At 41.7% G+C, this 15,455-nt stretch overlaps 1 protein-coding gene across 6 annotated transcripts in view; it reads right to left on the reverse strand.

Moving 5' to 3' along the window:
- STAG1 (STAG1 cohesin complex component) overlaps window positions 1-15,455 on the reverse strand; it is a 167,035-nt gene that overhangs the window by 20,717 nt on the left and 130,863 nt on the right. For all 6 annotated transcript variants that reach the window (XM_021537159.2, XM_021537156.3, XM_021537161.2 and 3 more), the window contains 6 exons: window positions 14,144-14,236; window positions 13,931-14,020; window positions 13,573-13,776; window positions 11,172-11,242; window positions 6,316-6,403; window positions 5,129-5,209 (listed from right to left, as the gene is read on the reverse strand). In XM_021537159.2, coding sequence (XP_021392834.1) covers window positions 5,129-5,209; window positions 6,316-6,403; window positions 11,172-11,242; window positions 13,573-13,776; window positions 13,931-14,020; window positions 14,144-14,236 — 627 coding nt within the window. The remainder of the gene's footprint in view (window positions 1-5,128; window positions 5,210-6,315; window positions 6,404-11,171; window positions 11,243-13,572; window positions 13,777-13,930; window positions 14,021-14,143; window positions 14,237-15,455) is intronic.

Raw genomic sequence — 15,455 nt, forward strand, 5'->3', positions numbered from 1 at the left:
GGATTGCTCACCTACAATTTTTCTTTAATATATGGATCAGTTTTGAGCTAGTGAATATGAGTTACATTAAATCCAAACACACACCTGAAATGCAATGTGGTATTAATGTCTTAGAGACATTGGTGCTTCAGTTGATTCTCTTCTCAGTCAAAAATGCCATCTTGTCAACAAGAAATTGATGTGGTTCTTCCAATCTTAGCTTTTGGCCCTTCAGCCTTGTACCAACTGTGTTTTCTATCTCCTACACCAAGATTCCACCTAGGACTGACGCCAGGCTTATCAGTTCACTGTTACATAAACACCTGATTTACCCCTTTAGGCACTGGGATTACAATCACCTTCAAGCTTTCTATTGCAGTTACCTTCCATTTAGATGCTCATGAACTCAACAGAGAAACTAAAACCTATGAAAAAAACTACATATAGGTTAAAAAGGGAATGGGGTATATCTCCCAATTTTCTTTTTGTCAAAGTGAGTAACAAGCAGGTTCATGGTATATTTATTACCCTCTCTCCTGACAGCACAGCATGATAGAGATTCCTATTGCAAAGTTAAAGACAGCAGGAGAAAGCCCAGCTGAACAGTGCAATGGAGCCATCTGGAACTCTCCTGAGTTTGGAGAAATCCCCAGACTGCTGAAGAGTGGGGATTTTTGTTCAACAGAGAAAATGGGAAGGAAAAAAATAATTAGATTTCCAAGTCTTTGAGCATTTTGGGGTGCACAGCCCAGGTTCTTGAGGTGTGAGTACCTGATCTGCCTTCAGAAAAGCTGCTATGAAACCATTTTATCATCCTGCTGGCTGTTAGACAAAACCACAAGGTCACAACTCTGCAATTTAACTGCTCCATGGCAGGAACAAGCTGCTGAGAGCAAGGACTGGAGTCTGTGCCACCACCCAAACCAGGGTGCTGAAATACCTGTGTCTACAATTCTTCAGGTACTTTCTAGCTTTAAATTAAAGCTTGTTTTTTCCATTGAAGTAATTTTAAAATGCTGTGCCTTTGCTATATTCATCATCCAAACCCCATCCTCTTCTGCCTATGTGCTCCTTGCTTTTCCTCTGAATTACTTATTATTTGCAGTATTAACTTCAGCTTCACAGGGTTGAAGAACCCTCAGCTTTCACCCCAACTGTGGAAAATGGTCCAAACCTTTTGTATCTTGTGACTTTTTTCTCCCTTTAGCTTTTTCTGCATTCTGTCATCATGCCCATATGAAAAGTCACCAAGTGATCACATTGTTCTTTAAAATCCCCTTTTAAACCCCCTCCCCTAAGTCCTCTGCCCACTAATCACACTCTAATAGCCATGCATTTGGCAACTCTGGCTGCTGCTTACTCACAACTGGCTGACCTTTGTCTTGCCTCTCAATGTTTGCTCTAGTCATGCTTTATTTTTATTATTCTAAGTTTTAGGACTCTTGTTCTGTAAGTATTTCCTTCTCAGTACATACACATACAGTGCACAGTACAATGTCCTAGGTACCTGAGACATGGCTGAAGAAATCCAGGAGGAAACAAGTGTCTGCTCTAATCCCCAAGTCTCCTCCCTCAGGACTGTACTTGCCCCCCAAGACTGACAGATGAGAGAATTCCAGGGGAAAAATTACCAGTTTCCTTTAGAACCACCATCAAACCCCTTCCCACCTAAGGAGGACTTTTCCTCCAGGCTACAAGAGGCTGCTCCCACAAGCTATGGAGGATGAGCTTTCTCCCCCCAGTACAGTGCTGGTTACCCCAAAGAGCACCAGTTTGCACAAACAGGACCACAGCCTCAGGGACAGAGGGAGACTAAAGGTTAAAACATCAGACTGTGGATATTTCAAGGCTTACAGATTTCATTCTTACCTGCTGCAGCCTTCCTTTCAGTAATCAATTTTTCCTTTCAGATTTTAGACACCAAGATGACTCCACAGGACACCCTTCTCTCCACAGGCTAGCTTGAAGAAGTGTTTCAAAATAACTCTCTGCTGTATTTAACTGGTGAAATCTTTGTTGTTGGGCAGAGAATCTGGACTTTCTTAATAATTCAAATAATCATTAATTATCATTCTTCTGCTAAAAGATCTTTGATGCATTTTTATGCTGATAAAAATGTATCAAAGGCACTCCCTTTGGCTTTTTTACAAATGATGTTGAACAGTGAGGGGCATCTCACCCCCTGATAACAGCTAGGAAAAACAAGAACTCTTCATGTGTATCTTGGGGAAGGGACTTCAGTAACCTGTGGCCAGCTGAAGAGCAATTTTGGAATTTGTAGGTGTTCATTAACATTATACAAGCGTCCAATATTCTGGTCCTGTATTGTAGAGCTGACGGTTATCCTGAAGCTATGTGGCCCTAGCTGTAGGTCAATTATGTGCTGTTAATAAATCAATGAGCTGACTTGATCCTAATTAGATTTAAACCACAAGAGTTGAGCTTTTCCCTGCCACACACATGGAAGCTCCAGGTCAAAACAGCTGGATCAGGTATGGAGCCATGATCCAGAACATGCCCAATAGCTGTAATATGATGCATCCCTCATCCAGCAATTAATGTGCCCTGGCTTGGCCATAATGCCTTGCACAGTTCCCAAACAAGGACAGTTCTCTTAGGACAGAGCTGTATTTTGGAAGCCATTTGAACACCAGACAAAAAGTAATTTCATTTCAAAACAGCTCTGTTCCCAGTGTATGCCTATGGTTGTCAACTATGACTCCACCGCAGAATCAATACAAGATATAAAAATTACCAAGCAATTCTGAACTGTAGCCAAAGAATTCACTTCAAAGGAAACCTTATTAGAACTCCCTATCACACCTGCAAACTCCCTGCAATATAAGGTACACCTCATGGATGCAAAGCACACATGAACAACAAATCTAAAACTTGCCAAGATATCTGTTTCCATCTTTTATTCCTGTTATTTACAGCTCCAAAATGTTCATATACTTTATCCTGTTCATAGACTATCTAGATGGGACCTCACGAGGTGAAACAGAGCAGTGAAACTACTGCCAGCATGAGGTCACATAAATGACCCTGGCAGCAGATGAACATTTCTTACAAATCAATCCCTCCATCTCTGATCTCTCAGCATAGTTGTTCAAGGGAAAGCTAAAAAATCCTATTTGAAACATGAGCCTGGGAACAAAAATTCAAAAATCTATGGGATACAGAAAACCAAAGACTTAAGCTTAGTTTTATGACATATGATAAATTCCTCTTCTCTCCATTTTCATATTTTATCTATCTTCCTTCTCCACTAATTCTCCTCCTAACTTTCTTACTTCCTCTCCCTTCCCTGCTCTCACTCCTCCTCTACAGGCACCAATGGTCTTTTTCTCCCCTGTCAGAGTTTATCCGATTTGTATCTAACTAGAAACCAACCAATTGCTTCCAGCTGGTCTTTTACTTTGTAATCTTCTACTTTCATCTCAAATCTGGAAGGCTTGTGAGCCCAAAACCTTCTCTACTTTTTGTTATATCCATTGGTCTACTAAAGATGCCACGTGAGGCTACACACCATCACCCTTCTCTGCCCTGAGATCATTACAGAAACAGCAAAGCAGCCCTAGAAACCTGCATGGACCTACATAATAAACTGCTGTCCCAGAAATGTTCCCATAAAAGCCTGAATACTTCCAAAATACCCATGAAATAACTGTTTTTCATTCTGAGATGCTTCTGTTAATGCCTTTGTCTACTAACTTCCAAGACTAAATAATGACTTATACACCAGCCATGGGCAAAATTATTTCCCAATGGAAAAAACAACATCTTATTTTGAAAAAGTAGGCAAAGCCATACAATTGCACTAAGCTTGTCTGCAAGAAAATCTCAGCCACTGAAAAAAATAAAGGCCTTTTTCTCTTTCAGTTGAATTGGGCCATCATGGTCACGATGTAACAGCAACCACATGAATGCCTGGGCACCAAAATGCAAAGTTTATACCTCACTCCATGCAGAGAGAGGCTGTTTGTTAATCCCCAGCTGGAGGTTACAGTTAAGTATGCTTCTTTTGCTGTGAGTGAGACACAAGTAAACATGAAGCTTTTTTCCAGCAATGCTGACAGCTGTCCCTGCACCACCTGTGCCATACTGCAGCAATTTATTGTAGTTTGCTCAAAAAAATGGAGAAATACAGTGACACGTGATGTGAATTTCAAAAGTGTCTGGGCATTTGCCCCCAGGGCAGGCAGGAGGACAGGGCTGCTGGAGTCCTCAGGAGTGGGTGAGAGCCCCAGCACCACCCAGCACCCCAGAGCAGGTGGGGAAGACTGAAAAAAGGTTTTGTAGACAGTGCCCAGGTGCTCTGAGCACTCAGTTTCACAGGAACCAGCAGCCTATGCACACTAAGGAGAAAGAGGGTTATAGAGAAATGGGAACAAAAGCCAGAATAAATAACAATTATTCCTTCCTTTCTAGTAGCTATTTTCAGTATTAGTATTCAAAACAACTCAGAGAATTTACTATGTATTTTTATCACTTTTCTATGCATAAAAAGCTGATTTGAGTAGAACTTCAGTATAACATTTTTACCCTTTTGATGCTGATGGAGAAGTACAATAATTCAGTTTTCACATAATTTTAATTTGATATATTACTTTTGAAAAAGCTGTGAAAAAACAGGATGCTGGCCTCTGACTCAGAAAAGAGCTAAGGAAAGGTCCTGGAAAAGTCATGTCACCTTGTCCTGACTGTATAATATTCTGTGTGCATTTGCTTTTTATTAACAATCATTACTGCCAGTGTCCTGCCATTTCTATTGCAACATAAAGGGTGTAATTAGAGAATAAGCAAGGTAACTACACATCAAGATTAAGCTATCTGTGGTCTACAGATCAACGGTATTGCTCACAAATGTTCATGTCAACATTCCTTATCAGCCATGCAAACTGCAATACTCACAATAAAGTGTGTTAATCATCCTCAACAATAAAAATGTAATAATCAGGTGCCATAAAATCCTGATAAAAACTATCTGCATTGCTTAGACACATGCACAATGTTAAACAGATCCTGTGTATGTTATAAATGAAACAAATGATGGCAAGAATGGAAGTTACAAAGAAATCAGGTGTAACACCTTTCTAGGTAAGTTGTGTTCTGTCAGTAAAATCTGTTTGATCAAATGGCCACTTACTTTGGAAGGGGAGCCCTCAGTGATTTTCACCAGCTGCCAGAGAATAGAGTAGTGGGAACATTGCAGTGCTTGGACAACGATCTGTAACACAAGAACACACAGAATCTCAGCACGCTGCTAACAGCAGGCACAGCAGGAAGTATATGGAAAATCTATCATGCATTTTGTGGTGAAAAGACAGGAACAGCTCTTAGCACTTTTTATTTTCAAGGTTATCAAGTTTTTCCTTGGTTGGTTTGGTGCAATAAGAAATCAGCCTACTAGAGGTGAAAAAATACTGTGTATATCTGGGAAACACCAGAAAACAGCACTGGGGTACAGCAGAAGGGGATGTCAAAGCATGACAGAAGTACAACCCAATCCCTACATCTCTCAGGTCAAAAGCATCTATTGAAATATCTCTAAACCTGGCTTCACTACTAAGCAGCCTGGAAATCTGTTCCACTGGCAAATGAACATATAGGCCAATTGCTAAAAAAAGGGCAAAATACAACTTGTCCCATGAAGAAGACCAGGGTCATATTCCTGGTGCCCAGAAAAGCATCCATGGTGTCTCCTGAACAGTTCAAATCCAGATGAGGTGCTACAACTGCCAAACTCCTCAGGGTGGCCTGCAGGAAGAAATACTGAGCAGAGTTCCGATTTCAGGACCTTTCCCCTAAAATATTATGGAGGCATTTGGAGAGCCATACACTGTCAGACCCAGAAACCAAGGCTGGCTGGCAGACTGCTCATCCATGAGAAACAAAAATGGAATCTGAGGGAACAAAGTCCAAGATGTGTTCACTAAAAGAACTCCACTAGGATGTTCTAGTTTCCTGGTCTTCATAAGCTTTCATCTTACCTTCCATGCACAATAATAATTTGTGATAATTCTAACTGCAGCCAAGGCTTACAAAGTTTGGTTTCAGTGTAAACATCAGGATTGATGCACTGCTTTTCAGAGTCAGGAACACTAGCTATTCCCAACTTTACAGATGAGAAAGGTGAGGGAAGGAGCTCACAGAAAAATCACAGAATCCAAGGTCTTCCACCTCTTAGACAGCCCTTAGCTCCACTATAAATTTAATTTCAAACTCAGTTCCTCCCACATCACTGAAGCACATAGAACTTTAGCATTTCTGTACAAGAAGATTCCTTAGATCTCGGACACCTCAGTGATGAAGTGCAGGTTTTGTTCAGGGTACCTGTTCTGGCATAGCTCCGTGTTCAATTCCAGTTCTCAGCAATCTGTAGCAGTTACTGAACAGATCCCATTTGGTCAGATCATGAGCACTGGAACGAGAGGAAATAAAGAGGGATTAATTGTGTTCCTCAGAATCCCCAGCCCAGAGAGCTTTGGTGGTTTCCACAGCTGAACAAGCAGCTGCACAGCAGCTCTCTCCATGCTGAAAACATTAGTCAGGCTTTCTGATAATCCAGGAAAAATGTTTTACTACATGGGATTTTTGTAGGGAAGAGATAAACTCTTTCAATACCATGCACCTATAAAGGCTACTTAAGCATAGCTGCTGCTTCTCTCTCTAAGTTATCTTTCCTCTTATGGAAACATCGATAGAACTCCAGAAAACCCTCCCCTGGCATTACAGCAGAAATTACAGCCAAAGCTCTGTCAATATCTATTGAATAAAAATGGCTTTAACCAAAATGAAACAGTATATTTTTCTACTGTCTCACTTGGAAAAAAAAGAATACACATTATCACTAGACAGTAAATACCCTGAATATCTGAAGTGAGACCATATGATAATATATGGACACGAGATAGAGATGGTGGCTGCCATCCCACTCACTGTTCCACATTTCAGTTGCACCAACCTGATTTCATGAGTGAGAAGAATAAAAATGACATTAGGTACAAATACTCTGTAAGGCTGTAGCCTTACAGATCTCAAGAGCTCATGAAACAGCTTTTTAATAGAGAAATGAGAAATACAGAAGAAACTGAAAAACATCAGGTTGCCTGAAAGACAAAAATACTCTCTCAGCAAGTAAATTTAAGTTTAAAACATTTTTCTGCAGCGGAAATAAACTGAGATAATATGAAGCAGTTTGTAATGTGTCTATAAAAGAACAAGTCAGCTCAGAATAATCAGAAACTTGCTGACTGAAATACCCACCTGGAAGAAGGGATACTGAGACTGAATTGGGAGTCTCAACTGGGTGCAGCAGCCTCTTGCATCTGACTCACCCCAGCACCTGGGTCACCCAGCCAACCTCACTCCTCCCACTGCTGTGCCTGCCCTGGGTCAAACCATTAACTGCCCTGCTCAGCCAGAAGGAATAACTCTCCAGTTCCAAAAGGGACAGAGGCTGAACTCAGGACTGGCAATGCCCAGGTCCTTTTGGAAGCCCTGCCAGGAAACACCTCCCACAGTGGAGCATGCTAGCCCTGGAAAATGTCACTGGTAAGAGCTTCACAGAAAAAAACCATCAGAGTGCATTGTGCACTCCAGGGCTGGGCCAGTAAAGCCAAGATGCACCTTAACTTCCAGTTCAAATCCACTAATAGAAGAATAGGGAAACTTAAAAAAAAATACTGGAACTAAAAATGTAAAAAGTGTAAAAGTATTTTGTAGACTTAGATGGTCTTTGAGATACTAAAATAAAATGTTTAATAGATAAATTAGAGGCTGCCAGAGAGCTGCCTCTGACTGGAGATATTAAACACAGAGATGCTGCTTCCATAAATCACAGGGCTGCCAGCAAGGCAGAGTGGTACTTCCTTAATTACAGCACTGTAATTAAAGCAGTAAAGTCTCCTTGGTGTGCAGAGGCAGATACCTGCACAGATTATCCTACAGAGAATATGAAAGGAAAAATGGTCTCATTCCTGCCTTTTCAGTTCAGAAATTCCCCATCAGGCAGCCAGCACAGGGGCCATGTCCTCACAGCTGGGGACACTCAGCTCCTTGTCCTCTGCCTTACAGGTGAGCTCAGGAAGGGCTCTTCAGCTTCCAGAGCTGAAAAATTCCAACTATGTACAACTTACAGCTTTTCAATTGAGACTCTCTTAAAGCAGAGCCTCCACATTACAGTTAGGCATATACTGGTACCTCTTAATCTCTTCGGAGCTACCTAACCATCAAAACCATAGTTATAAAGGCATCTTGGACACCACACAATTCTCCAGAGGTTCAGACTAACAGAGAGGCTCCCAGGAAGAAAACTCACACAACACAGAATTTTCCCTTCGTTCCTCCATGTCAGACACTTCATGGATTACAGAAAACAAGTCCCAGTATTACATCCAAGGCTTCTTTTAATTCTTCTGGACAGGCCTGTCTGCTGGGCCATATTTCTGCCAGACAAGAGGCAGGTGAGGTAAGGGTACCAGTTTCACAGTGTTTCTCAAAGTGTGGCATAAAACAGCTTAGAAAAGTTTCTTTTTCAAGAAGTGACCTTTCCACCCACCGAACTGCTTCACTTCTTCAAGATCCATAAAGAGAGGGAAGCTGTGCCTTGGGCTTTGAGCAGCTGTGCTGCTGATACAGTCTAATTTCTCTAATGAGGTTTCATTTATGTATCTACTTCTGGATATAACAAGCTTCTGAGTAATTCAGTCTGAGGGGTGCACTGGTCAACTACTGGGAAAAAATGTTAAGCAGAGTTTCTCTAAGAGGAAGAGTTGATGTGATGATGTGACCATCAATTCACCTGTCCAGAAGTGTCCTGACTGACCACACTGACCCTGATACACATTCTTTTCTCTGAGAGTTATGACAGTGCCTGGGGGTTTGTGGAGTCAGTGTGGAGGTGGTAGGAAGCAAATGCTGTATCATATACAAGGACTACTGAACAGTAATACCAATACTCCTGGTTTCTTAATGTGAAACGTGTCCTTCATACAAGACAGAACCAACAGGCACATCCAGGGGAACAGAAGTGATGCTTGGGATGTGTCGTGCTTTGGATTTACTGAAGTAAGTAAATAAAAGATGCTGATATTTTGCAGCATACAAACTGCTACAGCACTGATATGTCATGTGTGGAAGTTCAATTGAATTACAGTGGAATCAATATAGAAAAAATTACCTCCATGTAAATACTTAAATGGTATGAGTATCTGTGAGATTCTGGCAAAAAAATACCCCAGGTGTATACTCCAGGAGGTCTACTCAGAAGATCTCAAGAGAATTTATTATTGTATTCTGAAAATGTGGAAGAAAACTTTGTAATGATAAATTTAATTTGCATTGATACATGATATCCTTGTTCTGATGAATCAAAAAGCATGCCCGTTGCTGTCATGGCCCTCTCAGAAAGAAGATTAGCTCAGGCTTGGGAAATCCAAGTATAGAACTTGGTCTTTTGGTCTGGAAGGCTTTTCTCATAATGCCCTGCCATGTATTTGCCACCTTGCTTTTTTTTGAAGTATGAAACAGCAGCCATTATCAAGGGGAAAAAAGCATGGAGACTGTACATTGGAGTTTCTCTCACTGGAAGAAGACAAGGACTTGTTTCTTCCCAAAGGCCCCATCAACCATTTCATCAGTGCCTGTTCACAAGATCTCCTGATTTAGTTTCTTTTGACTCCCAGGTGCCAACAGCCAATGACAGAGTCAGACCACAGCCACTGTGCTTTGAGACAGAACACTCCATGTGCATTTGGAATTGCAGATCTCCTCTCATAGCTAAAGATTCAGCAGAACTTCTGGCTCACATGGTGTAATTGTTCCCTATTACAGAGATCACATCACACCTAATGAAGATCTCATTACTTATTTTTATGGAAGCAGATATTAAGAATTCCTACTGAACTACAGTAGTAAAAAACCAATCAGCTGAGGAGTGATACATTAGCTGGTTTTTGCAGCTCTTCAGCTCTGATCCCTTGCTCTTTCCTGGCTTTTTGAAGGTGAAAGTATCTGAGTGAAGGTGAAAGACTGATTTGTGTGTTATCCCACAAGGCTTCTTTATGGTCTGAATTAACTCTAGGGACCTGGAATCCTGAAGGCAAAAACATATATGGGAGCAGCTCAGGAAACCCTAATGATTTTGCTTCTCTCCTGGATGTGAAGTAGAGTTTTCCCCAAGTCCCCTCAGGAAAGGCAGCGGGTTACCAGAGAGCCTGCAAACTTCACTTGCACACGTGTCAGCCTGCTACACCATGTAAATTAGTAAGGATTTTATGATGTTTGTGGGATTCTCCTTGAATGGCAACAAAGATTAGAGATTGCAGAACCATTTCAGACAGATGCAGGATTTGGGATAAGTGAAGTCTAAGCACAGAGAGAGAAATGAAATCACAAAGTTGTAAAAATACCAAGATGTAAGTGAGAGCTGGCAGAAGGAAAGTCCTCTCCCATATTGTGATAAGGAAGAAATGATTGGTGGCTCTCTGCCACCAGCACACAAAGCTCTCTCATGCTGACAGGAGCAAATGCTTCCTGCAGTTAGAGGGAAGATCAGGCCTTTGTGCTGTGCTCCAGAATTCACAGTTCCAGTGAAGCTCTCCAGGTTGCTCTGCACATAGGTCTGAGAGCAGCAGGAACCTGAAAAGCTGATTTGTGCCTGATGAGGGAGATTCTGTGCAATCCACACAGGGAAATTTGGCCAACAATTCAACTGCAGGAAGAAAATGCATCTTCCAGACTCTCACCATAAACTCTTAATTATTATTATTATTGCTACTACTAATTAATTATATCATTTTGAGGAGAAGTAGCTCAAAGACATGGAGAAACAGCTTCCTGTAGGCTCCCTAAGTTGACACCCAAAGCACAGGTTTGTGGCAGAGAAGTGTCCCTTGTGCCCTGACTGTGCCATGCAGGGGAGCAGGACCTGTAGTAATTTACTCATGGGTGTAGGAGCACTGGGTGCAAGGGAGGGGGTGCCGCTTGCAAATCCCATCTGCAAAGGTCATGGCACGAACTGAGCAAGGACCCAGATCAACCCAAACACTTCTACTGACAAACACCAGCAGTCACTGCTCCATTTCAAGATTCCAGGCCATGTGTTCTCATTTCCCCATACCTGACACTGCTGATACTTGCTGAAAGGATAAAATTAACATCACAAATTTGTGAGGGAAACCACCTACTTGTGAAAAGATGTCAACCTCTTCAGTGTGGAGAGCACATTGTATATGTCATCATCATCAGCTTCTTCTCCCTGCAAAGGAAAGGCAATCCATGAGGAGAGCCCAGCAATTCAGCCCAGTACATTGCTGTGCAGGCAGGAGCAGCTTCTTAGGGGTTTATACTCATATCAAAACTGTCTCCAAAATTTCCAGTGACTTTTAAGTACCTTCCACAAAATTTAAGTAACCACTGCACAGCATAAAACCCAAGCAAGATTATGTGACAATATTCAGCATTATCACTGTGTTAATAAACATCTTTCTGCCTTCAGATGCAATTGTCAATCAATGTTTCTCTCATTATCAGCCCAGTGAGAAGCCATAAAGCAGTGGGATACTTGCTTAGGTACCAGTATGCAATTTTTAAAATTTAAGATGCCTTTAAAATGATGAAATAGACTTATTAAAATTAATTATTCAAACAAATATCACTTTAAATAGAGTATCACAAAGGCCATAATTTCAAATCCTTGCTACTGCTGTTCTAATTCTTGTTTTCTCCTACTTTTGTCTTGGTTATGTGCCATGTCTGACCTATGCACTCACTTCTCCTTAGGGATCTAAGGCCCTTAATTAATTTCTCAGATGCTTTTCAGACACAGTTTCTCTGCAAGCCTCAGCCCTGCTCTCCTGGGAGAGAACACGCACCAGGACCACGAGGCCTCACTGCCTCTCTGTGCTCCCTGTGGTGTAAAGCACAGGGACTCCAGTGTCCCTGGCCCACAGCCCCTCAGGAGCCCAGCCTTTGCTCTGCTCAGCAGCCCCAGGGAATCCTTCAGGGCTTTCTGCACCACAGCACAAAGGCACTGGCAAAGAGAGGTGAAAGGAAAAGGAGTGGGAATATGCAGATACTGGCTTCCTGATTCAACAGCAGTCATAGAGGAATTCTAAAACAAAAACAATATTAAGGAAAATCGTAGGAAAAATCTTTCTCTCTCCTAGTCCACTACTCCTGAAAAGACTCCTGGGAAGGCATTTATAAATCCCAGCATCTCAGTGCTCTCCTCTGACTCCCCTTGGGTAAAAGAGTGAGGCCAGAGGGATGTTTGGAGCAGGCTGAGGAAAGCTCTCTCTCTCTAAGGCCACTATTTCCAGTGCTCAGTTGCTGGGCATCCATTGGGTGTGCACAGCTCGGGTGGTTCTGCAGCTCGACTCTGGTGTGGCAGTCCAGCCTTAGCCCTTTTTGCTGCACAAGTCAGGTTTTGGTCCTGCCGGCCAGAGATGAGGAACTTCAAAAACCAAGGCTAAGGAACAATGGGAAGGATTCCCTTGGCACACACAAGTGGGCAGTGATGGAATACCAATTCTGGACTGTTTTTCCAGGTTCTAATCAGAAACTTAGGAGAAAGTACACCAAAAATGGCAGACAGGCAGAGAACAAGCTTTATGTATTTTACATTATTGTAGTAATACACCACTGTGTATTACTAAAGAATGCACAGTGGTGCCCCACCTCCTCTGCGTTGTGGAAGGTTTCCTGCATGTACTGTCCTTTCATTTATGCACATTTCTGCAGCTATACAAACATTTTTATTTACTCTGCAACATGACAAGGCATATTTACAGTGAGCCTGTATGTAGCATGCTACATAAAAATAGGAAAAAAGGCATATTTCCTTTAATGTGCCATTCTAAATCAGGGACTTGGCTTAACTTTCCTAAATGTACATCAAAAATTAATTGGATCTGCCACAGACCAGTGCATGACTACAAGCAAAGAAAAAGGTCTGTGCAGCCCTCATGTTATGTTTAAAAGGCATGAAAATTACAAAAAATTAAGTAGTGCTACACAAAGTTAAATTGCTGCAAGGGAAGAAAAAATGAGTACGGTTTCTATTCTATTAAATCTATTCTGCCTTATGAAATTTGGAAGAGTAAATTCTTACAACTAAATCACAGGTACTTCCAGGTTCCAGAATCTTTTACTCTTTCCAGGGCTCTTTTAATCCATGACACATATTTTCTTAAATTCTCTCTTCCATTCTAAACATAATCCAGTCTTGATTTTGCTGCCTACATATACATCTGGGACTACTGGAATCACTAAAAACACTAATGTAAATACAACTTCCTCTGCATTTTTCATTATCTTTCACCCATTCATCCACTTAATTCCTTACATGGACTCTTTTAATACTCAACTAAATTTTCAGAAGCAGGATTGTCCCATAGTTTTGTTTTACACATCAATGATTTGAAGGCTTAATAGCTACTGTAAGGGACTTTCCACAGGAAGAAGTAGCTCCAAATAATTATGAAATAGCTGCTGCTGCACTACGTCTTCAGATGGGTAATTTCATGGCTTTTTCTGTAGCCTATCCTAACATATTTTAGCCAGTTCAACAATTCTAAGAAAACAAACCTCCTGCAGTAGATCCTCAACAGAATGGTTAAATCGATCCACAAATTCATCAATAAGTTGGCTGTGGGCTATGTCAACTCTGTTCTGGATGGTGTATTCTTCACTGCAGAGGATGCTGTAGGTTTTGCTGCAAGCTTCCAGAACATCTGATTCCACATGCTTTTCCACAACAAATTTAATCTGCTTCAGTAAGGCATCCAGATGCTGCAGAGCAGAAAAGAACTTCAGCTTTCCCTTCAATGGGACAATGACACTGAGCAAAGCCACTGCCACAACACCCAGCCAAAGGCACAGCACTGTGGGGCCGAGCAGTGGTCACACCTGAGAGCAGCCACACTTCCTGCCCAAGGCACGATACCTTTTCCATTCTGCCCGTGCTGTAGATTTCCAGGTCAAAGTACTGAGGGATTTGCAGGAGGTTTGCAACCTTCTCAGCGTCAGCAGAATACTGGAACGTCATGGCAACAAAGCAAACAACAGGGAGGTAAAAATAAACTCCTGCACTACAGAATGAGAAAGTTTAATTCAGCTGTAAATCCCAGTGAAATATTTATTTCGTTGAAAACTGTACCTTTGATAGCAGCATGGGAAGTGCAATAATGAAATGCTCAGTCAATTTATTTCTGTCGTCTATTTGAGTTTTTCTTTCTTTTGCTGTCAAGACCTGGAAGTGATCAAACATTACTACAGTAAATACATTTTCTGCATATAGCATCCATTAACTTTTCTAAACATTGTATTACAAACAGAAACCATGCAAGTGTATTATTTAATAAATCAAACGAGGAGGGAATAAAAAAACTCAAAACACATTTGGGCTGAAGAATGATTGAAGAGGGAAGACTGTGTGCCCTAAGCAGCTGTGATTGAAAAGGAAAACACCGTATCACCCAGCATGACACTGTCTCCACACATCAACATCTTTTTAGGATTGAAATTCAAATATAACCTCAGTCAGTGGAATTTTTGCTATTGTTTCCAACTGTACTGAACTCTGACTTTCACACATTAAACCAAGCATTAACGTAAGACCTCAGGGCAAACTGAAGTATAATTAAGAAAACCAAAACCAAACCACACTGTAACAATGATTTTCATTAAGCAGAGTCATGGCCTCCTCTCTAAATGGAATGGAATTCTCAGTCAGAACGTACATCCAAGTTCACAGTGAGGTACTGAAGCATTAATGCTGTCAGAACAAAACCCCCTTGAAACAGTGACCAGAGGGACAATAACCAAACCAGCATGTTTCCATCAAAGCTTAGATCTGGCTTCCTGGCTTCAGGAAAGAAAAGAATACTTTTGAGACAAAATAATGATAATACTCAAGTTAGCAAATGATTCATGTATAGCCAATCAGCCAGACTGCACAGTAAGGGTTACAAGCTAAAGTCAGAAGGTAAACTATTTCACAAGAAGGTGAGTGCTTAATTAGAAATCTGTTCCCATTTCAACTCAGAGAAGAAGTTGGTGGGATCATGAGACAAGATGCATCTCCAGGGACAAAGCAGGGAACACTGCAGTTACCATCCCACAACTCATGCTCTAACTGAAAAGAAGCAAAAGCTTACTGGGACCCCTACATGGCTCTGCAAGGGAGGAGGAGCTGCTGGACACAAGGCATGTGCTTGGATGCCAGGCACTGTGCCAGCAGGAACCCAAAACAGACATGCAAGTGGGGGGAATGGATCGTGAACAGGACAAGACACTACTTGCACAGTGCAAGGTGCAGGGATGGCCCCAGAGCAGCCTCAGCCCCTACACGCTCACCAGGGCAGCACCAGCCAAGCTCAGAGCAGTGCAAACCCAGGTAAGAATCCCAACCCTGACAGCCCAGTTGTGTTCTGGTGACCAAACACAGCTATTCCCTGGCACTGGGAATT

This window comes from Lonchura striata, chromosome 10 (assembly GCF_046129695.1).
Source record: "Lonchura striata isolate bLonStr1 chromosome 10, bLonStr1.mat, whole genome shotgun sequence".
Classification (NCBI taxonomy): domain Eukaryota; kingdom Metazoa; phylum Chordata; class Aves; order Passeriformes; family Estrildidae; genus Lonchura; species Lonchura striata.